Source organism: Megascapheus bottae, chromosome 17 (assembly GCF_031878675.1).
Source record: "Megascapheus bottae isolate mThoBot1 chromosome 17, mThoBot2.hap1, whole genome shotgun sequence".
NCBI classification, from domain to species: domain Eukaryota; kingdom Metazoa; phylum Chordata; class Mammalia; order Rodentia; family Geomyidae; genus Megascapheus; species Megascapheus bottae.
The window spans coordinates 29,774,393-29,798,421 of NC_143525.1; the positions used below are offsets into that span (position 1 = coordinate 29,774,393).

Here is a 24,029-nt window from a genome sequence, read left to right on the forward strand (position 1 = left end):
GGGATAGACTGGGCGCGGCCGGCGCTGCGGACCCGCGGCGCTCCAGGTCCGTGCGGCCCGAGGGCCTGAGTCCCGCAGGCGACATGGGCAATTGCCACACGGTGGGGCCCAATGAGGCGCTGGTGGTCTCAGGTGAGGAGCCGGGCGGGGGCGGAGGGGGGCCGCCCCTGGAGAAGAGGGACCCCCGTACCCTGGGGCTCCCCCATCCCACGGCGGCCTCGCGTGCTGGTTCCTCGGTGTCCCCGCCTCGTCCCTGGGCAGGGCCTCCGCCGTCCGCTCCTCGGTGGGCGGAGGAGCTCTGGAGGACAGGTGCGAGCATGGGGGGGCTCTGGGTGTCCCCCTCCGCAGCTCCCCGGGTCCTTTCTCCGGCCCTGGGAGGCCCGTTAACTCGGAGCAGGCTGGGGCTCGCCGGGGTTTGCTGGTAATCCCCGCCCTGGGGATTGCGGGTGCGGCCTCTAACAGGTTGGGAAACCCGACTCTGGGCCGGGCCGCCACGGATCGCCCACGGCTGGCTGCAGAGCTCGTCGTTGGAAGGCCGCTGCTGCCGGCATGGGCCGTGCGGGTGTCTTTAGCAGGGTAGCTCCCGCCATGAAAACCGCCAGGCTGTGGAGCCCCTGGCTGCGGTGGGGGCCTGTTGCATGACAGCTGAACCGGCTGCAGAGTTGTTGTCTTCTTCTTCTGCACTGGGTGCTGATGGTAGGGCGGATTCGCAGGGTACCAAGGAGAGGGAAGGGCTTGACCCAGCACGGGTAACTGCCCACCCTTGAGGGGTGTGAGAAAATCATCGGGAATTTTCACTTCCTCACCACACACGACCTGAGAGTCATCGGATCTCCAAGTCAGTATGGCCACTAAACGTGACCACACCAGGACCCAGCTCCTCTGGAGATAGAGAACCCCACCCCCTTGAAAACCGTTGTGATCTGGAGGCAGAGCCCGGAAGCCAACTTCCTCAGTGACGCTCGGGGTTGTGACATTTGGGCTTATCTTCCAACGCCCACTCGAGGAGCAGTTTTTGTGGGTGTGAGGCTTGAACTCAGGGCTTGTGCAGGGTCTGTAGGCTCTTTTTGTTCAAGGCTACTGCTTTGCCACTTTGACCCACAACTCCACTTCCAGTTTTCTGGGGGTTAATTGCAGATAAGAATCTCCTGGACCTTCCTACCCAGCTGGCTTTGAACTGTGCTCCTTGGATCTCAGCCTCCAGAGTAGCTAATACCCAACTTGCGATTTTTTTTTTTTTGCCAGTACTGAGAGACTTGAACCCACGGCCTGGGCACTGTCCTTGAGCCTTCTCTGTGCTCAAGGCTGGTGCTTGAGCCACAGTGCCACTTCTGGCTTTTTCTGTGTGTGTGGTACTGAGAAATCAAATCCAGGGCTTCCTGTATGCTAGGCAACCACTCTACCACTAAGCCACATTACCAGCTCCTAAAGAATTTTTTTCTTTTTTTAGAGAGGATTTTTTTAATTTTTTGCCAGTCCTGAGCTTGAACTCAGGGCCTGAGCACTGTCCTTGGACTTTCTCAAGGCTAGAGCTCTACCACTTGAGCCTCAGCACCACTTCCAGCCTTTTCCTATGTATGTGGTACCAAGCAATCGAACCTGGGTCTTCATGCATGCTAGGCAAGCACTCTACCACCAGGCCAAACTCCCAGCCTAGAGAGGATTTTTAAAAGCCAGAATCTACATTGAATTTTGTTTTCCTGTATTTTTTTCCTTAGTTTTGTTTGGTTTGAGGGTATGATATGTGTGTGTATATTTGTATATATGTATGAGTATGAATATGTGTGTGCCTGTGTGTCTGTGTGTACCAGTCCTGGGGCTTGAACTCAGGACCTATGTGCTATCTCTGAGCTTATTTTTTATTTTTGTCGCTTGGACTCTGGGCCTGGGTGCTGTCCTGAGCTCTTCAGCTTTAGACTACTGCCCTATCCCTGGGCCTGGGCGTTGTCCCTGAGCTCTTCAGCTCAAGGCTAGTGCTGTACCACTTTGAGCCACAGCACTACTTCCAATTTTCTAGTGGTTAATTGGAGTTAAGAGTCTCATGTTCTTTAATGCCCAGGCTGGCTTTAAACATCCATCCTCAGATCTCAGCCTCCTGAGTAGCTAGTGTCCCTGAGCTTTTTTGTTCAAAGCTAGTACTCTGCCACTTGAACCATGGCTCCACTTTCAGGTTTTGGTAGTTAATTGGAGATAAGAATCTCAAGAAATTTTCCTGCCCTGGCTGACTTTGAATCACAGTCCTCAGATCTCTTTCTCCTCAGATCTCATCCTCCTAACTAGAATACAAGTATGTTCTCAGTGTGTGTTGTTGTTATTTGTTTTTCTGTGTGTGTGTGTGTGTGTGTGTGTGTGTGTGTGTGTGTCCATTGTGTGTCAGTTATGTCAGGGGAAGTCCTGGGGCTTGAACTGAGGGTAGAGGAACTATCCCTGTGCTTTTTTTGCTTAAAGCTAGTACTCTACCACTTCAACCACAGCTCCACTTCCAGCTCAGTGGTAGAATCTCTGTGACTTTACTGCCCAGACTGGCTTCAAACCATGATCCTCAGATCTCAGCCTTTTGAGTAGCTAGGATTACAGGTATGAACTGCCAGTGCCTGGCTTTGGTTTTGTTTTTTTGTTGTTGTTTTGTTTTGGGTGAGTCCTGGGGCTTGCATCCAAGGCCTGGGCACTGCCTATGAGCCTCTCTGTGTTTAAGGCCGGTGGTGCTGTACCTTGAGCCATAGTGCCACTTCTGGCTTTTTTTTATGTATGTGGTACTAAAGAGTCGAACCCAGGGCTTCATGCCTGCTAGGCAAGCACTCTAACACTAAGCCACACTCCTAGCCCAGTTTTTGTGTTTTGAGACAAGATTTCTTTATGTTCTCTGTGTATCTTAGGCTGGCCTAAAACACTTAGTCTTTTTGCTTCAGCCTAGTGAGTGCTGAGATTATAGACATACAATATCACAACTAGTTGTACTTTGTTTTGTTTGTTTGTTTGTTTTGGTACGGACATGGTGTTTATTTTTATTTTCTTTTTTTCTTTTTTTTTTTTTTTTTTTTTTTGCCAGTCCTGGGGCTTAAACTCAGGGCCTGGGCACTGTCCTTGGGCTAAAACTCTACCACTTGAGCTGCACAGCCCCACTTCTGGCTTTTTCTATGTATGTGGCACTGAGGAATCAAACCTGGGTCTTCATGCATGCTAGGCCAGCACTCTACCACTAGGCCAAAACTCCCAGCCCCTATTTTTTTTTTTTTTTTTTTTTTTTTTTTGCCAGTCCTGAGCTTGAGCTCAGGGCCTGAGCACTGTCCTTGGACTTTCTCAAGGCTAGAGCTCTACCACTTGAGCCTCAGCACCATTTCCGGCTTTTTTCTATGTATATGGTACCAAGGAATCAAACCCAGGTCTTCATGCATGCTAGGCAAGCACTCTACCACTAGGCCAAACTCCCAGCCCCTATTTTTAAAACCAACCTTACAAGCTAATTTTTCACAATAAAAAAGCAGCTTTATTAGGGAAATGAAAATGACAGAGCAAATTGAAACCGGATTGGAGAAGGGTCTGAAATTTTCCTCTAATATTCTCCAAAGCTTGAGGCTCCTACTCAGAGAAAATAAGAGCGCATCAGAAAACACTGGTAAGCTCCATTTCTGTCTCTTCCCACTGTTGCAGATCCCTCAGACAGTTTCTTTTGGAACAATTTTCCTCCCTTTTTCTTATGACTTTTTTTTTTTTTTTTGCCAGTCCTGGGCTTGAACTCAGGGCCTGAGCACTATCCTTGGACTTTCTCAAGGCTGGAGCTCTACCACTTGAGCCTCAGCACCACTTCCGGCTTTTTTTTCTATGTATGTGGTACCAAGGAATCGAACCTGGGTCGTGGTGCATGCTAGGCAAGCACTCTACCACTAGGCCAAACTCCCAGCCCCTTCTTATGACTTGTTTTGTTTTGTTTTGTTTTGGCAGTGTTGGGGCTTGAACTCAGGGTCTGGGCACCGTCCCTGAGCTTTTCTGCCCAAGGCTAGAGCTCTAACTTTGAGCTACAGCTCCACTTCATTTTCTGGATGTTAACTGGAGATAAGAGTCTCCTTGACTTTCCTTCCAGGGCTAGCTTCAAACCATAATCCTCAGATCTCAGCCTCCTGGGTAGCTAGGATTATAAGCTTGAGCACCTGGCTCTCGGTCTCAGGGGTTTCCTTCAGGAAGTCCTGACTCTTAGGCTGAGGAGACAAAAGATCCAGTGCTATCTCCAAAGTGGAGAATACAGAATGAGGAATTCCTGAGATGGGCTTCTCAGTACTTTTTACATTCTAGGAACCTGGTGCTCACATCAGAGCTGATAAAGTGCTGGCTTGGAAGCCGTTCTGGGGGTAAGGAAAGAAATCCATGCCAATAATGGAGAGTGCTAGAATAAAGGAAGGGCAAAAGAGAAGAAAGATAATGCCTGGCATCCATCATACCTTGGAAACTGAGACAGTCAAGCTAAGATACAGCTCCCTTTTGTAGATGACTCTCAGGAGAGCTGAGCTGAGCAGAGCAGCTGCTCTCAGACATGCCCCTCTGCCTCTTAACTCAAGGCATCTCACAGCCTGTGCAGGTCAGAACACTTCTTGTACGTTAGGAAGAAGGTAGAGGAGAGCAGGAAGGAAAGGGACTGCTAGCTGGGCACTAGTGGCTCACGCCTGTAATCTTAGGTGCTCGGGAGGCTGAGATCCAAGGGTCACAATTCAAAGCCAGTCCCGGCAGGAAGATCCATGAGACTCTTATTTCCAATTAACCACCAGAAAACTGAAGTGGAGCTGTGGCTCAAAGTGGTAGAGTACTAGTCCTGAGGAAAACAGCTCAGGGCCAGCACCCAGGGCCTGAGTCCAGAACCATGACCAGGAGAAGAAAGAAAGAAAGAGAAAGGGAGAGAGGGAGGGAGGGATTGCTTCTAATAGAGCAGTGAAGGGTAGAACAGAGGTTAACACAGTGGAATAGTTTATAGTTTTCAGCTTCATTGAGGACAAGGCAAGGGAAAGCAAGTTAGCTTCAAAATAGATAAAAATTAGAAGAAACCTGTAGATCTCAAGATGAGTGAGAGCTAGGGAGCTCGAGGAAGAGGCACCTAACTGTTCCCTAGGGAAGGCCAGACATGGTGGCCCTACAAGGCTTGTGAGTTCTAGGCCAGACTGCCACAGAGTGAGACCTTATTTCAAAATAACCAAAACACACACGCGCATGCACACACACACGTGCACACACCCATCTCTTGGGAATGGCACTTAGGCTCAGGGTAAATGGGATGGAGGTGGAGGGAGGTAGGGAGGGAGGAAGCAGGGAATGGTCAGCCTCTTCCTGTTGCTGTTGCCTCTGGGAACTTGGCATGTTGCCCTTGGCCAAGGTCCAGTTGAGGCAGCCTGCTCCAAAACCAAAGTGAAAGGTAAAGGGTAGACTCCCATCCTATCCCCATCCATCACTTCCTCCCATAGCACATGGAGACGTCCGCTGGAGCTGGCCAGAGGCAATCACCCCATTCCCACCAGGGTAGAAGATGCCAAACAAACTGATTTTTGGCCCTCCTCCAGTTTCACTTAATCCCAAAGATGGTTTGGGTTTCAGATTGACTGTCTGTGCTCAGAGGCCTCCTCTGCAACACTTTCCAGGACAGAGAAGCCAGCAAAGGCTTACCTTGAACTGCAGCCCTGTGGCCCTGTGGACAGGGGAGGCGTTTCTACCCAAGAGATGTAGACCTAATACAGAGAGGGGGGTGGGGAGGGAGGGAGGGAGAAAGGGAGGGATTGAGAGAGAGAGAGAGAGAGAGAGAGAGAGAGAGAGAGAGAGAGAGAGAGAGAGAGAATGAGAATATGTACTGGGACTTCTCTGGTTCTGTTTTCACTCAAAGCTGGTATTTTAGCTAGGAATGTGGTTAACTGGTAGGGTGCATGCATGAAGCCCTGGGTTTGATTCTTTAGTACCAAATAAACATTGAAAGCTAAAGTGAAGCTGGCCTCATGCCTGTAATCCTAGCTACTCAGGAGGCTGAGATCTGAGCATCAAGGTTCAAAGCCCAACCTGGGTACAAGTAGGGCAGTAGCCTTAAGCTGAAAAGCTCAGGGACAACGCCCAGGCCCAGGGGTAAGGTGGTAGCCTTGAGCTGAAGAGCTCAGGGACAGTGCACAGGCCCTGAGTTCAAGCCCCAGGACTGACAAAAAAAAAAAAAAAAAGCTGGTATTCTAGCACTTGAGCTAAATTTCTATTTCTGGTTTTTGTCTTTCTATCCATCAGTCCATCTACTTGTTTATTTATTTATTCATTTATTTTGCCAGTTCTGGGGCTTGAACTCTGAGCCTAGGTACTGTCCCTGAGCTCCTTTTGCTCAAAGCTAGCAATCTACCACTTGGGCCACAGCACCACTTCTGGCTTTTTCTGTTTATATGGTACTGAGGAATCAATCCAGGGCTTCATACATGCTAGACAAGCACTCATTCCCAGCCTCTGGCTTTTATTATTATGTGTGTGTGTGCATGCCCTGTGCACATGTGTGCGTGCGTGCATATGCGTGCATGTGTGCCCATACATGTGCCAGTCCTGGGGCTTGAACTTGGGGTCTGGACACTGTCCCTAAGCTTTTTCTCTCTACCACTTGAGCCACAGTGCCATTTCCAGTTTTTTCTGAGTAGTTTATTGGATGGAGATAAGACTATCATGGAATTTCCTTCCCAACATGGCTTCAAAATGTGATCCTCGGATTTCAGCCTCCAGAGTAGCTAGCATTGCAGACCATGAGCCACCCATGTCCAGCTACCACAGACTTTCATGTCCTTTTGTGCCAGAGCTGTTGGAGGTGTTTTTGGGAGGGGTGTTGGGGGGAGTTTTTTGTGAGTCTTGGGGCTTCAACTCGACCTGGGCACTGTCCCTGAGCTCTTCCTTTCCAGGCTACCATACTACCCTTAAGCCAAGCCCCACTTCCCATTTTCTAAGGGTTAATTGGAGATAAGAGTCTCAGGTCCTTTTTTGCTCAGGTTAGCTTTGAACCTTGATCCTCAGAACTCTGCCTCCTGAGTAGCTAGGATTATAGGCATGAGCCACTGTGCCCAGCTTGGAGATGCCTTTGAACAGCGACCCTCAGATCTTAGCTTCCTGAATAGCTAGGATTACAGATGTGAGGCACTGAAACCTAGCCAGCTATAACTTTTTAAACTAGTCATCCAGAGGGGTTTCAGTTCAACATGTTAATTTATATGTACAGTGTTTCTTATCAATGTAACCCTTCCCATCATTCTATCCCCTACTTAAAACTATTTGCTGGTTAATTAGAGATAAGAATCTCAGATCTTGTCTGCTCTGACTAAACCTCAGGTCTCAGACTTTAGCTTCCTGAGTAGCTAAAATTATAGACTTGAGCCACCAGTGTCCCGGCCCTCAAGTGAGCCACATTTGAAGGACTTACCACCCACCATGGCTAGTGGCTACCACTCTGCACAGCACAGATACAGAACACTTTCGCCACTTCAGAAATTGTTCTCAGGCAGCACTCCTGATGTTATCCTCCTCTGATGTCAGCCACCTGTCAAAATGCCCGGGTTTCTGCAAGAGGCGTCTTGTCTCCCTGACCTCAGTCTCATCTTCCTTGTGCAAAGTGGATTGTTCTAAGCTGCTGTTCTAACCTTATCACCTCACAGCTTAAATCCCTTGTGGCTCCTCACACACTCATACATGGCTCTTCAGCTTGCATAGAAGACACCATTGCCTGTCTTCTGCCCTTCTTCCTGCCTTGTCCTCTGCCATGAGTCCTTAGAGACATTCATCCTATTACAGAAAACTACCTAGACCTGTCCTGAAGCTTTCATGAAAATCCAAGCTATTTTCCCTAAAATTCTGCTGGATTTATTTGTTCCCAGTACATTTGTGTGGCCTCTGTTCCTCTCCTGATTTTTACTGAATGAAAACTTCCTGGAACTTGAATAATTTTGGCATTAACAAAGGAGTTTACTGCAAGAATTTCAGGAATTTATTTGCACACTTCTGATGGAGAATGTGCTGAGCATGTCCACAAACCTGGATCTGTGTTGTAGCCAAATCAGCTGTTTAGTTGGTGCACAATTTCAGCTTCTTTTTTGAGGCCTTTTCCTCCCTTCTCCAGTTTGTACCACAAGTACAAGTTAGTTTTGAGGCCTTCCTTCCCCAATGGCTCCTACAAAGGTATCAAAGTCAGTCTGGATCTTGCAGGAATAGAGGGCCAGCCTCACTGAGATGTGTCTGCTGGCAGACGGTTTTCCACACCCCTGTATATACACTGACCTGTCCTATAAAAGTACTTCCATTCTGAAATGTTTAGTGAATATCCTTTTGTACAAACTATGTGCTTACAGAGCTAGATTCTAAGTCCCTAAGGGTAGAGAGAACTTATGTCTATGTGTAATTTCAGCACCTGGCTCTCAACAGTAGTCATTGTCAACTCTCAGGCTAAGAGGCCAAAGTTACTGTTAGAGGGGATAGAGGCAGACCAAACCCAGGAACTAAACTGACTAACAGTGATTTGCTTTGTTCCCCAGGGGGCTGTTGTGGCTCTGACTATAAACAGTACGTGTTCGGCGGCTGGGCCTGGGCCTGGTGGTGTATCTCTGACACTCAAAGGTAAGGGCCCCCTTCACCCTACAGACCAGCTAGAGAATCTGTCACTCCACCTTCCATCTGGTAGGTGAAGATTTGTAAGGAACAGGTGGGATGAGCTGCAGGAGGCACACATCAGGAAGACCTGTTCACTGGCACCTTTTTATTGTGCATTATTATTGTTATTATTATTATTACTAGAGAAAGGGAGATTTTTGTTTCCTCAGAGTGTCTGCCACCCAGTTTTTCCTGCTGGTGTCTCCAGAGCTCAAGACAAGGGTTGACATGGCCTCTTCTACTGCCTTATTGCCTTCCACAGGAGAGGCAGCATGCCAGCCACCTTTCTATTACTACCCTTTTCCTGATTAGGGATTATGGGACCAGGTGTCTCACTACTCAGGAGTCTGAGATCCGAGGATCATGGTTTGAAGCCAGAAGAGCAGGAAAGTCCATAAGACTCTTAGCCTCAACATCACAGAAAAAGCTGAAAGTGGCACTATGGCTCAGGTGCTAGCCTTGAGCAAAATGGAGCTCAGGGACAGCACACAAACCTAGGACCAGAAAAGAGAAGAAGGAAAAGGAAAGGTAGAGAAAATGGGGAGAAGAACAAATCCTTCCAGACCAGGGCCCAGACAACTCGAACAACCGATCTTTGAGGATGTGGCATGTTGAAGGGAGCTGGGTATCTCAAAGGGGAAACAATGAAGATTCCACCAGAAATCCCCTCCATCCCTGCCCCCATCCATCAGAAAAGAAGCCCCGTGTCTGCACTCAACTTACTGGTACAACCTCTGGAAGTCTGAGGGCATCATTAAGTTTAGGGGATGGGAAGCTTGTCACAACTCTCTAACACCGCACACATCTCTATTACCCTCTCCACTGTGTCATCTCTCCCCTCACTTTACCCTGCCAGCCCTGAGGGATTCTGGGAAAAGTATCAGTCATCAGTAATTGTCCCAACTCCAGCGTCCTCGGCACACTTGAGTTGGTTTGCTGGAAGTTATAAACATGCTCCAGGGGACACTGCCACCCTATAGATGCAGTCATCATACAGCATATATAATATTTTATATATATATATATGTAACTTATATTAGTTCCAGGAAGGATTTCATTGTTATATCTCCACACATTTATACTGTGTTCCAATCAGTTTCACCCTCACCCCCTCTATCACTGTCCCTTCTTCCCTATCAAAAAAATCCCCAACAGATTTCATTTTCCATCTTCATAATTGCAAATGACCTCTTTCAAAAGTATTCAGCCACTTTCATCCTCCCTGCCAGCCCTACCCTCTTTTGCCAGTTTCTACCCAGTGATAATGTATTTCTCTTTCCCCCAGCCCCCTACTGATAAACACCTTTCATTGAGTTTCTGTATACTGCCTTCATATATACAGTTGTGATACAGTTATTCACCCTACACAGCAGAATATTTTATTCAAACACCTCAAGTTTACAGCCAGGCCCAGAGACCTGTCCTGTGTGGACACCACTACTAGGATAACACCACTGCAGCCCTTTTCTAGTTCTTCCACTTCTTGCTCTGGGGAGCAGATCCTAGGACAGAGGGGTCAAACCTCCCTGACTCTGTTGGAAATGGGAGCTGGAGGCCTGGTCCCTCATCCTAAGAATGCAATAGACCTCAGGCTCAAGGTCCTCCCACTGGCCTAACTTGCTAGGCAATCTGAGCCCGCAGCCTCCCATCCACCTCCTTGTTTACTTTTTGTCTGGTAGTCCTTCCCCAGCTCATGGCCCACTTGGGAGATAGCTCCATAGGCTGGGGTCTTTACTTCCTTAGGCTAGCCTGTAAAGTCAGATTAGAGACTTCTAACTCTGCTTCTGCACTCAATCTCCCTGTGGAGGAACGTTCCGCAACCATCCTGTATGTCACCTACCTGTGGTATCAAATTCTTCCCCCAGGCTCAGGGAAGTCCTCCTGCTACATCCTGTCCTGTACTATCCTGAGACCCTGATATGGGTAGCTCTCTCCCCTTTCCCTGAGCAACTCTTCCACTACTGGTATCTGAACTGCAGCCAGTCTTCCTCCCTCCCTCCCACTCTCCTTCCCTCCCTCCCTTGTTCCTTCCCCTGTTCCTTTCCTTCCTCCAGCTTCTCTCTCTTGTTCTCCAAAATAGAGCTTAGTAGGCGCCTAGCTGAGTCAGGTCAAGTGTCCTCTCAAGGGCTGGGGACATAGCTCAATGATAGAGCTGTTGCCTAGCATGTGTAAGACCCTGAATTCAATACCCAGCACTGAAAGAAAAATAATCCAGGCCCAAGGATACTAGGGCTAGGAACTTGAATGAAGGCAGCCTTTGCATGTCTGCATGGCGAGAGCACCCCCGCAGGAAGCCTCTCTGAGGGTTAAGTTGGGGACTCCATGTTGCCTGCTGCTTCTAATCTCCACCCTGCCTACCTGCTTCTTCCCTTTAGCCTCAGCCTCTGTCTTCCCTTCTTTCTTTGGGTTTGAGGAACCCTTCTCCACTATCTACAGCCTGCTGTGTCTGGACCACCACTCTAAACATGTACACTCACGGCTGGGATGGCCAGATAACTTGGAGGCACCTTGTTTTTTTTATTGCCAGTAACCTTGCTCATGCCCAAGTTTGGAAATTCCAAAGCAAAACACTCCATTATCTCTTTTTGGTCCCTGTGAATATTCTGGCAAGAACATATTTTCTCCCCAGCTTTTCTTAGCCACATTTCAAAAATCCAGAATTTTCTTTGGGCTTTTCTAGACATAAATTGCCTTCATAATGATGTGGATCCTTTTGAGCTTATTCCCCAAACAAGATTCAGTATTTGCTGTGGCTCATTTATTGCAAGAATGGCCATCTTCTTCCAGGTTCTGGAAACAGGTTTCCTGTGTTAGGAGAGTAGAGCTAAGTCAATGTTTCCTAGATTGTGGCAAGGATCTCCTGAGAAATGAGGTGACTAGTGACGTGGATGCCCTGAGCAGAGACCTTTAACTCCTCAGCTTGTGGCCCCAGAACGGACCAGAGAAGAGACCCAAAGTCTCAAGCCAGCTCTCCTACAGCCCTAGGCTAAGCTGGTGGGGATGGGAGTTGAAGTACTGAGTATGAACCACCCCTACTTTGCCCCCATGTACCAAGCATCAGTGCTTATCTAGTAACTACTATGTGTGTTTGCTGTGTCCCCTCCTACCCTTCCTGTCCCTACCTCTCCCTACCCCCTGGCTGCTCCTCAGACTGTCTCTGGAGGTTATGACCATCCTGTGTCGCTGTGAGAATATTGAGACGTCGGAGGGGGTCCCGCTATTCGTAACAGGGGTTGCACAGGTAATAACCCACCTGTTTCCTCCTCTGTGTCTAACCTTCTCTCTTCCTGCCCTGTGGGGTCTGGCAGGCAGAAGCTGAATGGACGTTCTTCCTGAAGTATACCTCCCTCCCTTCTGTTTCCATCTCTGCTGCTCTAGATGCCAGGGTGGATGGACCTCAGTAGATTCCCCAGGGCCCAAACCCTTGCCCCTGGGCTGCAGTGGGGAAAGAACAAGGGATTCTGGAAGCTAAGTCTAGGTCTGCCAGTAGGTATCCTTGGATACCAAGCCTCGTTACCATGTAACCCTAGCTTGTAAGATCTGCTTTGGCTAAATTGTTAAACAACTCCCAAGTGCTTTCTCTATAATGTGCAGGTTCTCCTTTTCATTGATTTGTTTGCCAATTCTTGATTGAGCATTTTCTTGGTTTTGGGCACTGGGAAATCACTAATGAACATCCCAAAACTGTGCCTCTTCAGAACCTGTGACTGTTGGGCCTACAGGATGGAAGAGGCCTAAACTGTGACTCGCCCTGCCCCCTTCTTTGGCATGGAATTGCTCTCCAACCTTTTAAGTCAGCATTCAGCACCACTACCCCTTTCCTACATCCTGCCAGCTCTGGCTGGGAAAGTCCCCGTCCTCACCTCATCAGCCTTTGTAGTGTGGTGGGAAGCCAGGTTCAGTGCAGAGGACTAAGAAGAGACTTACAGCACCTTATATGCAATAGGTAGAATCCAGGCCTTCCTCAGTATCCTTCAGAAGCAGATCTAAGGCCTTCAAACCAATGTCCAGGTCCCTTTTAAGCTAGAGAATATGGCCCTTCAGGAGTCAGATTACCTGGGCACACAGCTTGTTTTAGGATTAAGTGTGGCACCAGTCTACATTCCCCGTGTGGCCTGCCTGAGGGCAGTACCAGAGACCAGGCTTCAAGTCATAGCCTGTGACCAGGTAAAGGGATCAGACAATGATTCCCTGCCAAAGGGCAAGAGCAGGCTCACTTCTGTCTTGGCCCAGCAAATTCCCAGCATGCTCACCTTTGCAGATTCAGCTTTCAAGCAACCCGGTCAGATACTCAGGGGGCTGAGTACACCCAAGGGATGACTAACACCCATAGGTAGCCTCCATGAGATTACTTGGAGTTGTCTTGGGACGTACAGTTACACATTGGCTTCTCCTAACCCCATCAATTCTACCACAGCAACTTCTTTCCACTTCTTATTCCTTACAATTCAAGCCGGCTAACCTGAACAGAGAACATGTATACACGCGTGTGTAGACTTCTTACTCTACTTCCCTGGAGCCTCCTGCACCCACTCTTATCCACCTCACACACTATCAGCTACACATCCCTGGAGACACCTCCCCACCAGGACCCTTGGCCTGTTCCAGCTGGAGCAGTGAGGTACTGGACTCTTTTCCCATCTTCCAGGCCCTGGGCCCCCAGACCCATGCCCCTGTTTTGCATTTCTTGGCAGGATTTCCTTAGAGATTATGACGTTGCAGCCCCGCTGCGAGGACGTAGAGACGGCCGAGGGGGTAGCTTTAACTGTGACGGGTGTCGCCCAGGTATAGTAACTCAGAAGCCCCACGCATGTCCATCAAGGTGTCTCATCCCTATGTTGATGTTTGGGGGGGAGGAGGAGAGGATAGCAGCCAGGGGCAATCTTTATTTAGCGCCCTTGCCATCGCCCCAGCAAAAGGGTCATCATCACTGGAACACACATGGCCCCTTTGGCTACTCAAAGACTAACAGATCCTCCTTCTCTCTTCAGCAGCCCTTGCAGGACAGAACCAGTGCTAAGGGCTCTTGTCTCACTAACCCATCCCCATTCTTTGCAGGTATTGGACATGCAACGCCCCAGAGTTCAGGCCTCCCCTGTTCCCTGGGCAGGGGATGGGATGGATGACCCAGAGGGAAAGGCCCTGTGAGGCAGAGGAGCTAGGCTCTGAGAGTCCAAGGCTGTGATTTACCTCAGCTCAGAGCCTGGGAAGGGTCGTGTGCCCTAATCTATCTTCAACTTCACAGAGCATTCAACCATATTACAGGCCTTTGGTGAAAAGTAACCCAATACTTCAAGAAACAGTTGTACCATCATATACACCCTTGGATCTTACTCCTGCCCTGTATAGAATCTTTCCAAGTCCATCTGTCTGTGTCCCTATTGCTCATTCTCCTTTTCATACTCTCTGTCCCCTCAGCCTGGGAGTCTCTCCCATGTGTGTAGACTGCAGAGGAGAAATTGGCTAGTACAGAGAACCAGGGCTAAAGAGATAGGAAAACATCCCAAATTCAGGGAGAGACTGAGTCAGGGCCTGGGGTCACCAGTGAAGACATGCTGCAGTCTCCCCACTGGGGGCATCATCACTCCAGCCCCCTCTACTGCCCCAGGGCCTCCAGGTCTGCCAAAGAAGGGAAGGTCCTAGTCAACAAGCCTCAGCACCTCTGGGTCTGGGGCCTGCATCAGCCTTCTCCAGCCTGGCTCAGGCACTTCTGTGATCCTGGCAGGTGAAGATCATGACAGAGAAGGAGCTCTTGGCCGTGGCCTGCGAGCAGTTCTTGGGCAAGAATGTTCAGGACATCAAGAATGTCGTCCTTCAAACACTTGAGGGACATCTGCGCTCTATCCTTGGTGAGGCCCTGCCCAACTTCACATGGTCTCCAACCTGGGGCTGGATACCCATGTAGGGGTAGACAGGGGCCCTGCCCCACTGAGGTGTGAAGTGGGCTGAGGTCAGAGTACATGCTCAGGATATAAGAGAGTCTATCTCCGGCAGAGGTGGGGGGTGTCTCCAAAGCCAGGCATGGTGGCTCATGCCTGTAATCCTAGCTACTCAGGAGGCTGAGATCTGAGGATCACAGTTCAAAGCCAGCCCAGGCACTAAAAACAGTGAGACTCATATCTCCAATTAACCACTAGAAAATGGGAAGTGGGACTTGGCCCATGGGATGGCGGTAGCCTTGAGCTGAAGAGCATCAATTTTGTGTCCTGACCCAACCGTAAGCATACTAAGACACTGTTTTTCCCACTTAAGAAATTTGGTAGCGGGGCTGGGAATTTGGCCTAGTGGTAAGAGTGCTTGCCTGGCATGCACAAAGACCAGGGTTCGATTCCTCAGCACTCCACATACATAGAAAAAGCCCAGAAGTGGTGCTGTGGCTCAAGTGGTAGAGTGCTAGCCTTGAGAAAGCCCAAGGACAACGCTCAGGCCCTGAGCTCAAGCCACAGGACTGGCAAAAAAAAAAAAAAAAAGAAATTTGGTAGCCAGGCTAGGTGGCTCAGGCCTGTAATCCTAGTTACTCAGGAGGCTGAGATCTGAGGATCATGGTTCAAAGCCCAGGCACTAAAGACAGTGAAACTCTTCAGTTAACCATTAGAAAACAGGAAGTGGGGCAATGACTCAAGGGTAGGGTGGTAGCCTTGAAGAGCTCAGGGACAATGCCCAGGCTGAGTTCAAGGCCCATGACCCACAAAAAAAAAAAGTCTCCAGGTAATTTCAGTAATTCAGGGAAGGGAAGGGCAGTGGGGGATAGGGTGCTATGGAAACAGTCTGCTCAGACACCTCATCCAGCCTTGTCGGCAGAAGGAAAAATCTCAGGAAGACCCAGTTCAGAATGCTTGACCCTCTGTGTACCTAGACTTCCCTTTCCCAAATGGCTGTGCCTCTGGCAAATTGATCCATGATTTTTCCACCCCCAGGAACCCTAACTGTGGAACAGATTTATCAGGACCGAGACCAGTTTGCCAAGCTGGTGAGGGAAGTGGCAGCTCCTGACGTTGGCCGCATGGGCATTGAGATCCTCAGCTTCACCATCAAGGTAACATGCGGTAGGAATGTCGGGCCCACAGAATGAGGGTGGGTAGGAGGGCACCTTTGTGCCCATCACTTTCCCTGAAGTGACTTCCTCCTTCCCACCACCCCAGGATGTGTATGACAAAGTGGACTATCTAAGCTCCCTGGGCAAGACACAGACTGCTGTGGTACAGAGAGATGCAGATATTGGCGTGGCTGAAGCTGAACGGGATGCGGGCATCCGGGTACATGGAGTTTTCCTTGGGATGGGAAGCTCTTGAGCCATGGGACCACAGGCCCTCAGGTGATCCTCAACACCTGTCCCTCCTACTCCCAGGAAGCTGAGTGTAAGAAGGAGATGTTGGACGTGAAGTTCATGGCTGACACCAAGATCGCTGACTCCAAGCGAGCCTTTGAGCTACAAAAGTCAGCCTTCAGCGAAGAGGTGAACATCAAGGTGAGAAACCAGGACACCCCTAGCAGAAAGCTCTGGGCTTAGAACTTGGCCAGTTGCTAACAAACTGATTCTTACCACAGACCGCTGAGGCTCAGTTGGCCTATGAGTTGCAAGGAGCTCGGGAACAGCAGAAGATCCGGCAGGAAGAAATTGAGATTGAAGTCGTGCAGCGCAAGAAGCAGATAGCCGTGGAGGCACAGGAGATCCTTCGCACGGACAAGGAACTCATTGCCACAGTGCGCCGCCCCGCCGAGGCTGAAGCTCATCGCATCCAGCAGATTGCTGAGGGTGAAAAGTGAGGCTTTTTGCCAGGCTTAGTCAGGGGACCCAGGGCTAGTCAGGCCCCTCTGTCATCAGAACCCTCTAACTTTCCTGACCACAGCTTAGAAGCTGCTTTTCCCTGGCTCTGCCTCTTACTGCAAAGTAGTGTAAACTCACTTTCTCCACACTGGGCTCTAAGTAAAGACTAAGTAAAGGAGCCTGGAGTGCCTGAGATAGTGCGTGGCACCTAGGGCTTTCTGGTTAGTCTCCTTTCCCACCTGGAGTCTCAGAGCTGGTAGTCTCTCCCTGGCCATAGCCAGGCCAGGCATGCCACCCCCATCCCCCCACCCCCCTTAAATGTTTCTCATCCCTGATAGTCACCAGAACCGAGGGTTTACTGGCATCTGGGTGAGGCTTGTCCCCTCCAGTTGATCTATCTTCACCCCAGGGTGAAGCAAGTCCTCTTGGCACAAGCAGAGGCTGAGAAGATTCGAAAAATCGGGGAGGCGGAAGCAGCAGTCATTGAGGCAATGGGAAAAGCGGAGGCTGAGCGGATGAAGCTCAAGGCTGAGGCCTACCAGAAATATGGGGATGCAGCCAAAATGGCCTTGGTACTGGAGGCCTTACCCCAGGTAAGGCCATGCTCCAGGCTGACACCCGCAGTTTAAGTCTACTCTTTGAGGAGACTTGCAGACTCCAGCACTTGTCTGGGCCTAGTCAGGAACAGAATTAAATGAGGTGAATACTCAGCAATGGGGCAGAGACCCTCCAACAAATCCAGACCTTCTCTGGCTCAGAGATCTTTCCTACCACACTATGTTTTTGTTTTTGTCTTATTTGTTTGTTTGTTTTTGCCAGTCTTGGGCCTTGAACTCGGTGCCTGGGCACTGTCCTTGTGCTTTCTCAGGGCTACAGCTCTACCACTTGAGCCACAGCACCATTTCTGGCATTTTGCTATGTATGTGGTACCGAGGAATCGAACCAGGGTCTTCGTGCATGCTAGGCAAGCACTCTACCACTAGGCTAAATTCCCGGCCCATCCTACCACACTTTGTAAATAAGGGCCATCCAGGCTGCTTTGGGCTTGGGTGACTTGGAGAAGGGAGAGGGAGGCACTGGCCAGAACAACCTAAGGCATCAGGACACTAACCACACTCTTCTACTCCATGTAGATTGCTGCCAAAGTTGCCGCACCACTGACCAAAGTTGATGAGATTGTGGTCCTCAGTGGGGACAACAGCAAGGTGACCTCAGAAGTGAACCGACTGCTGGCAGAACTGCCCGCCTCTGTGCATGCCCTCACTGGCGTAGACCTCTCAAAGGTATGTACCTGCCTAGCTGGGTTGGGGATGAATGGACAGCCCATTGGACTGGCCCAGTCAGCGGGGTCCATGGCCCAACACCTTACGGCATTTCCCATTCTTACAGATACCCCTGATCAAGCATGCCACTGGTGCGCAGGTGTGAGGCTCCGTACACCCATGCCTTCAGCAGCTGCCCATCCTTTTCTCCAGCACCGGTTTTAATACCACAGGGACAACGGCAACGTTACTGACTCTGGTGCCTTATTTTATAGGGACCAGAAGTGCTGCGTGATCAGGCCATCTCTTGCTGTCTTCCCTTCTCTCCTGTCTGTCTTTCCTCCTGTCCTCTAGACACTCTCACTTCACTGCCACATTCATCTACTCCATGCCTTCTACCCTCATGTCTCTATGTGTGTCTTCCTCTGGCTGTTTCTCCCTCTCCTCCACAGTACATAGTTTAAGCTAAAGATCTGTAGTATAACTACTGTCTGTCTATGGGCAGTGGCTCTGCTGCTGCTCAGAATCCTGGTGCCTTGAAGTTTTCCATGTACCTGTGTATTCTTCCCTACAGCCTTGGTCAGAGCTCAGCATGGGTGCAAGGGTCTGGGTAGAAGAGCCATGCTCCCTTCTTCTGGCCTGGTCTTCCCGCCCTAACCCCCCTCCAGGAAGGCCACGGCCCACCCACTCCTGTCCCTGGAAGCCTGAGTTGCCGTGGCCTGCAGGGCCTAGGGCCATTGCCCTTTACTTCATCCCTCCAAAGGCCTAGACCTTCTCTCTCTGTCCTTCTCTCCCTTACCTTTGAGGCACAGAAGCAAGGCTTCCTGTCTATAGCAGCTCCCTCAGTTTACTACTGCCTTAGGAGGCCTAGCCTGTGCTCAGGGATGTCCCTTTGTTGGCATGTCCCTGAAGGTGGATAGGATCTTGCTCCGAACTAGCCTAAGCCTCTCCGGGGTCAAGGTCTAGCCCTGTTGGGGACAGGAAAGTTTATGGACCTTCTTCCTGCTAAGTACTGTGCTATCTTGGGCATGGGACTCTTCCAGTGGGCAGGACTGTGCCAACCCTGTATAGAATCAAGTGCCGTAGACTGGCCAAACCCCATTCTCCTTGTGCCATCTTTCTTTCTGGCAAGAGTTCTGGGGTTCCAGCCATGGGAAGCAGTTTAAGCTTCTGTCTCCAGTACCAATGAGGGCAGAAGAGCCCAGAGCCCAAACATCCCAGCAGGGGTACTAAGGGCACCCCACAGTGCTAGTCCCCACCATGGCCCTGCCCCAGGCTGTGTAGCTGTTCTGCATGTGGATGCTGCATGTCTGGTCTGGGGCTTGGATGTTGCACTGCCCCACTGCCTGTCCCCTCTAGGAAAATAAAGATCTCTTATGCCTACTCCTGAAATTGTGTATTCTCTGAGGGGAGAATCTGGGAAAGAACCAACTAGGCCCTCCACCTCTTGGCCACTTTGAGGGAATAAGGGACTGCTCTTAGCTTGTTCTTCCTTATACTAGCCACTGGGTGGCACCAGCATACTGACCTTGCCGCAGGAACAGCCTGGGGCTTCTTCACCTTGGCAATGAGGCCAGACTTGAAACCTGAGAGAGGATAGAATGGCTATTGGCTTTATGACCTCTTTGGGCCATTCCTGAGCCCTACTCAGAAATGGAGCCCACCTCTTGAGCTTAAGAGCATAAAGTTTGAAGTCAAGACATGGGTTTCATCTCTCAGTCATTATTTGTATTATCTTGGGTACTAACTTTCTCTTCCTGAGCCTCAATTTTTTTTCCTTGCCAGTCCTGGGGCCAGAACTCTGGGACTGTGTACTATCCTTGGGTGTTCTCAAGGCTAGTGCTCTATCACTTGAGCCATAGCACCACTTCTGGTACTGAAGAATCGAACTCAGGGCTTCATGCATGCTAGGCAAGCACTCTTATCACTAGGCCACGCTCCCAGCCCTCTGAGCCTCAATATTTTTATCCATCTTACAAATATATTTATCTATATATCTATTTTTGCAGTGCTGGGAATCAAATCCAGAGCCTTGCTATACCAGGCAAGCACTCTGCCACCAAACGATATCCACAGTCTTGTCTTTTTTTGTTTTGGGGTGGTACTGGTTGAACTTGGGCTCACTGTTAGTAGCCAAGCATTCTACTGCTTCTGCCCCTAGTCCTTTGTTTTCTGAGACAGGTTTTATAATTCTATTGGCACCACATGCATGTACTACCATGCCAAGCTGTGTGTGTGTGCGTGTATGTACATGCACATACATGTATAAATAGGCACTCTATCATTTAAGTTATATCTCCAGCCCCTATTTTACAAATGTGAGTTATTGTTTTAGATGCTAAGGAAACTGCAGTAAACAAGACAGATGCCTAACTTTTAGAGCTTACATTCAGATAGAAACAATAAGAAAAATTCAATATATAATATGTTAATGATAAGTTGCAAGGAAGAAAGTAAAACAAGGAGAGGGAGAGAAAGTATGGGAGGATGTTAGGATTTGGGGCCCAAAAAGATGTGGCTGAGAAGGTAACAGAGTAAGGCCAAAGAGTGAGCCAGGCAAATATCTGAATAATGAGCTTTCCATCTAGTCCTTGGCTCAATCAAAGAATAGCAAGGTCAGGGCCAGGAGTTTGGCCTAGTGGTTAAAGTGCTTGCCTAGCATGCATGAAGACCCCGGTTCGATTCCTCGGTACCACATACATAGAAAAAAAAGCCGGAAGTGGTGCTGAGGCTCAAGTGGTAGAGCTCTAGCCTTGAGAAAGTCCAAGGACAGTGCTCAGGCCCTGAGCTCAAGCCCAGGACTGGCAAAAAAAAAGAATAGCAACATCAGTGGGCTCAGAAGCAAGGAGGAGAGTTAAGAGTATGCAATACATGAAGATTAGTATAGTTTCTGCCGCAGGAAGAACCTTAATGAGGCCTACATTGGCCTATGTTCTGAGATAGGAAATCCCTGAAGAACTTTGAAAGAGAAATGTCATAGGATACCTACAAACATACCATTCCAAGAAAGGTACTAGTGGCTCACACCTACAATCCTAGCTACTCAGGAGATTAAGATCTGAAGTTTGAAGATAGCCAGGCTGGAAAGTCTATGAGACTCTTATCTCCAATTAACACTAAAAAGTGGGAAGTATGGCTCAAGAAACAGAGCACCAGTCATAACCCTATGAGACAGTGCCCAGGCTTTGAAACAAAGAATAGGTTAGTAGTTACCAGAAGTAAGAAAGAGTAAGTATAGTGATAGACATTAAGGAACTTCACCCGCTCTTTACCATTGTGGCAGATTCATGAGCCTGTAGAGATGATATGTAGATTTTTACTGACACAAATAAGCACAAGTAAAAAGAAGTGTAAGATAAGATGGATTGAGACCGGGAGTTTGGCCTAGTGGTTAAAGTGCTTGCCTAGCATGCATGAAGACCTGGGTTCGATTCCTCGGTACCACATACATAGAAAAAAGCCGGAAGTGGTGCTGAGTCTCAAGTGGTAGAGCTCTAGCCTTGAGAAAGTCCAAGGACAGTGCTCAGGCCCTGAGCTCAAGCCCAGGACTGGCAAAAAAAAAAAAAAGATAAGATGGATTATATCAGTGTCAACGATCAATTAAGTGGTGGCTGTGATTATAAGTTTTGGTGATAGTGCTATTTGATAAAATGTTACATTGAAACCAGGCACTAGTGATTCGTGCCTGTAATCCTAGTGACGGAGGGCTGAGATGTGAGGAATGAGGCAAGAAGTCATTCCAGGCAGATAAATCTGTGAGAGGCTTACCTCCCATTAACTAGCAAATAGCTGGAAGTAGAGGTATGGCATAAAAGACAGAGAACCATCCTTGGGTGAAAAAACTAAGCAAAACCTCAACGTCCTGAGTTCAAGCCCCACTACCAGCATGCATGTGTACATATGTACACACACACACACATACACACACACACACACACACAGAGTTACATGGAGGGAATAACAAAGTATACAGAGGATCTCTTTATCTCTTGTCTCTCTTCAATCTTGCTATGTAGCCCATACTGACCTACAATTTTCAATCTTTTTGTTTCCGTATTCCTAGTGCTGAGATTATAGACATGAGTCACCACCATCCCTTGCTTTAGGGGTCACCTTATATTATTTGTTACAATTACTATTATTACTTGTAAGGATTATATAATGATATTATTACCATAATGAATTTTTTGTTCTGTAGCATATAAACTTACAATTATTTCAAAATATGGGGTTATGCTCACTGGTTTGTTTAGCCTACTTGAGGCCCTGAGTTTGATCTACAGCACTGTAAAAATAGATAAATAAAAATTAAAAACCAGGGGCCGGGAGTTTGGCCTAGTGGTTAAAGTGCTTGCCTTGCATGCATGAAGACCTGGGTTCGATTCCTCAGTACCACATACATAGAAAAAAGCCAGAAGTGGTGCTGAGGCTCAAGTGGTAGAGCTCTAGCCTTTAGCCTTGAGAAAGTCCAAGGACAGTGCTCAGGCCCTGAGCTCAAGCCCAAGACTGGCAAAAAAAAAAAAATTAAAAACCATAAGGAACAAAAGGCACATGGTATCCTTAATATGTGGCTATTAAATCCAAAGAATACAAGGGCAAGGACTCAATATTTGCATACCCAATGCTATGGACATGGTAATGGAAATATAAACATAACTATATAGACATAAAAACCTATGACTCTAATTTATTTCATAAATTAATACATTTCTATGACATACAAACCCTTAGCCTACCTTGGTTTAAATTCTAAAAACTAAGTCCCAGTGATTGTATATAGAGATTCCCTTCTTGAACACTTGTTTGTTAAACTTGTCATTTGAAATATGATGTAAAAATCAATGTTAATAAATTCTTTAATAAAAAAAATTAAATAAAAAAATTAAAAATCAATTACTGGGGTGGGGAGCAGGAAATGGGGACAAAAACATGAGAAGGGGTATCAATGCCTGAAAAGTAATACACTTATTACCTCACGAATGTAAGTGTACATTACCCCGACTATTAAAAAAATTATCAATGTGGCACAATGGCTCACATCTATAATTCTAGGTACTCAGGAGGCTGAGCTCTGAGGATCAAGGTTCAAAGCCAACCCAGGCACAAAAGGACCTGATACTCTTATCTCCAATTAACCTTTAGAAAATAAGAAATGGGGCTTGGCTCAAGGGCAGGGCAGTAACCTTGAGCTGAAGAGCTCAATGACAATGCCCAGGCCCAGGGGTAGGGCAGTAGCCTTGAGCTGAAAAGCTCAGGGACAGGGTGGGGGGTGTGGGGGGGGGAGGGAAATGGGTACCAAGACATGGGAAAGGGTATCAATGTACATGAATTAATGCACCTTCTATCTGGCAAATATCATGTAACCCTTTTACTAATTACAATAAAAAAAAAAAAAAGAAAAGCTCAGGGACAGCACCTAGGCCTAGTTCGAGCCGTATGACCCACAAAAAAAAAGGGTGGGGTCGGAAGTTTGGCCTAGTGGTAGAGTGCTTGCCTAGCATGCATGAAGACCCAGGTTCAATTCCTTGGTACCACATACATAGAAAGCACCAGAAGTGGTGCTGTGGCTCAAGTAGTAGAGCTCTAGCCTTGAAAAAAAACCAAGGACAGTGCCTAGGCCCTGAGTTCAAGCCCTGGGACTGGGGAAAAAAAAAAAGCCAGGAGCCAGTGGCTCATGCCTGTAGTCTTAGCTACTCAGGAGTTTGAGGTCTGAGGCTTGAGGTTCAAAGCCAGCCCAGGAATAAAAGTCTGTGAGATTCTTAACTCCAGTTAGCCACCAGAAGTGGCTCACGTTGTAGAGCATAAGCCTTGAGCACAAAGGAAGCTCAGATACAGTGCCCAGGCCCTGAATTCAAGCCCCAGTACCAACACCAAAACAGAAAAACAGAAAAAACAGTTTGAAGGAAGACACACATCAGCAAAGACATGCTTTAGCATCAGGGAAAGAGATACCTGCAATATAGATGTCTCTGGGGTGATACTAGTACCAATAATTCATTTTGCCAATCAATAAAGCAAAAAACAACCCTGGAGAAAAATAGACAAATGATGGTTCAGGCATTACACAGAATGTTCAATAGATAAATGAAAATGTGTGCTGCAGATTGTATTTTCCAAAGAGAGTGGCAACAATATCTCCTATCCCATATGTTCCTTTCAGTATAACTTTGATATCTGTCTAATTAGAGGTAGAGCCTACGCCTTCTTCCTTTGAAACTGGGTGGATATTTGTGACTCTTCAGATCAATAGTGCATGGCAAAAGTGATACTCTTGGACTTCCAAAGATAGATCATAAAAGGACTGAGCTTCTGCTTTATTTGTTGGATATAGCTTCTGCTTTATTTATTTGTGAGACTCTTACCTGTAATTA

At 48.2% G+C, this 24,029-nt stretch overlaps 1 protein-coding gene across 4 annotated transcripts; it reads left to right on the forward strand.

The window, feature by feature from the left end:
- Nucleotides 1–3: 3 nt before the first annotated feature.
- Flot2 (flotillin 2) lies at nucleotides 4–18,055 on the forward strand. Of its 4 annotated transcripts, none has more exons than XM_090350569.1 (11): nucleotides 4–132; nucleotides 8,514–8,595; nucleotides 11,779–11,869; nucleotides 14,354–14,477; nucleotides 15,546–15,664; nucleotides 15,771–15,884; nucleotides 15,977–16,096; nucleotides 16,177–16,391; nucleotides 16,806–16,989; nucleotides 17,530–17,679; nucleotides 17,786–18,055. In XM_090350569.1, exons 1-11 carry the CDS (start codon nucleotides 84–86, stop codon nucleotides 17,822–17,824), a joined length of 1,287 nt encoding a protein of 428 aa, XP_090206695.1. In that variant the 5' UTR covers nucleotides 4–83; the 3' UTR covers nucleotides 17,825–18,055. The 4 variants fall into 4 exon arrangements, with proteins under 4 accessions (XP_090206695.1, XP_090206694.1, XP_090206697.1 ...); XM_090350568.1 differs by lacking the exon at nucleotides 11,779–11,869 and adding an exon at nucleotides 13,323–13,413; XM_090350570.1 differs by lacking the exons at nucleotides 4–132; nucleotides 8,514–8,595 and adding an exon at nucleotides 13,323–13,413 and having other exon boundaries at nucleotides 11,791–11,869.
- The last annotated feature ends 5,974 nt before the right edge of the window (nucleotides 18,056–24,029 follow it).

Bases quoted from the DNA above. Each gene is read 5' to 3' on its own strand.
- Flot2 (XM_090350569.1), top strand. From the start codon at position 84: ATGGGCAATTGCCACACGGTGGGGCCCAATGAGGCGCTGGTGGTCTCA. The intron at 15,885-15,976 runs GTACATGGAGTT...TCCTACTCCCAG, and splicing joins AACGGGATGCGGGCATCCGG to GAAGCTGAGTGTAAGAAGGA. The intron at 16,392-16,805 runs GTGAGGCTTTTT...TCTTCACCCCAG, and splicing joins CAGATTGCTGAGGGTGAAAA to GGTGAAGCAAGTCCTCTTGG.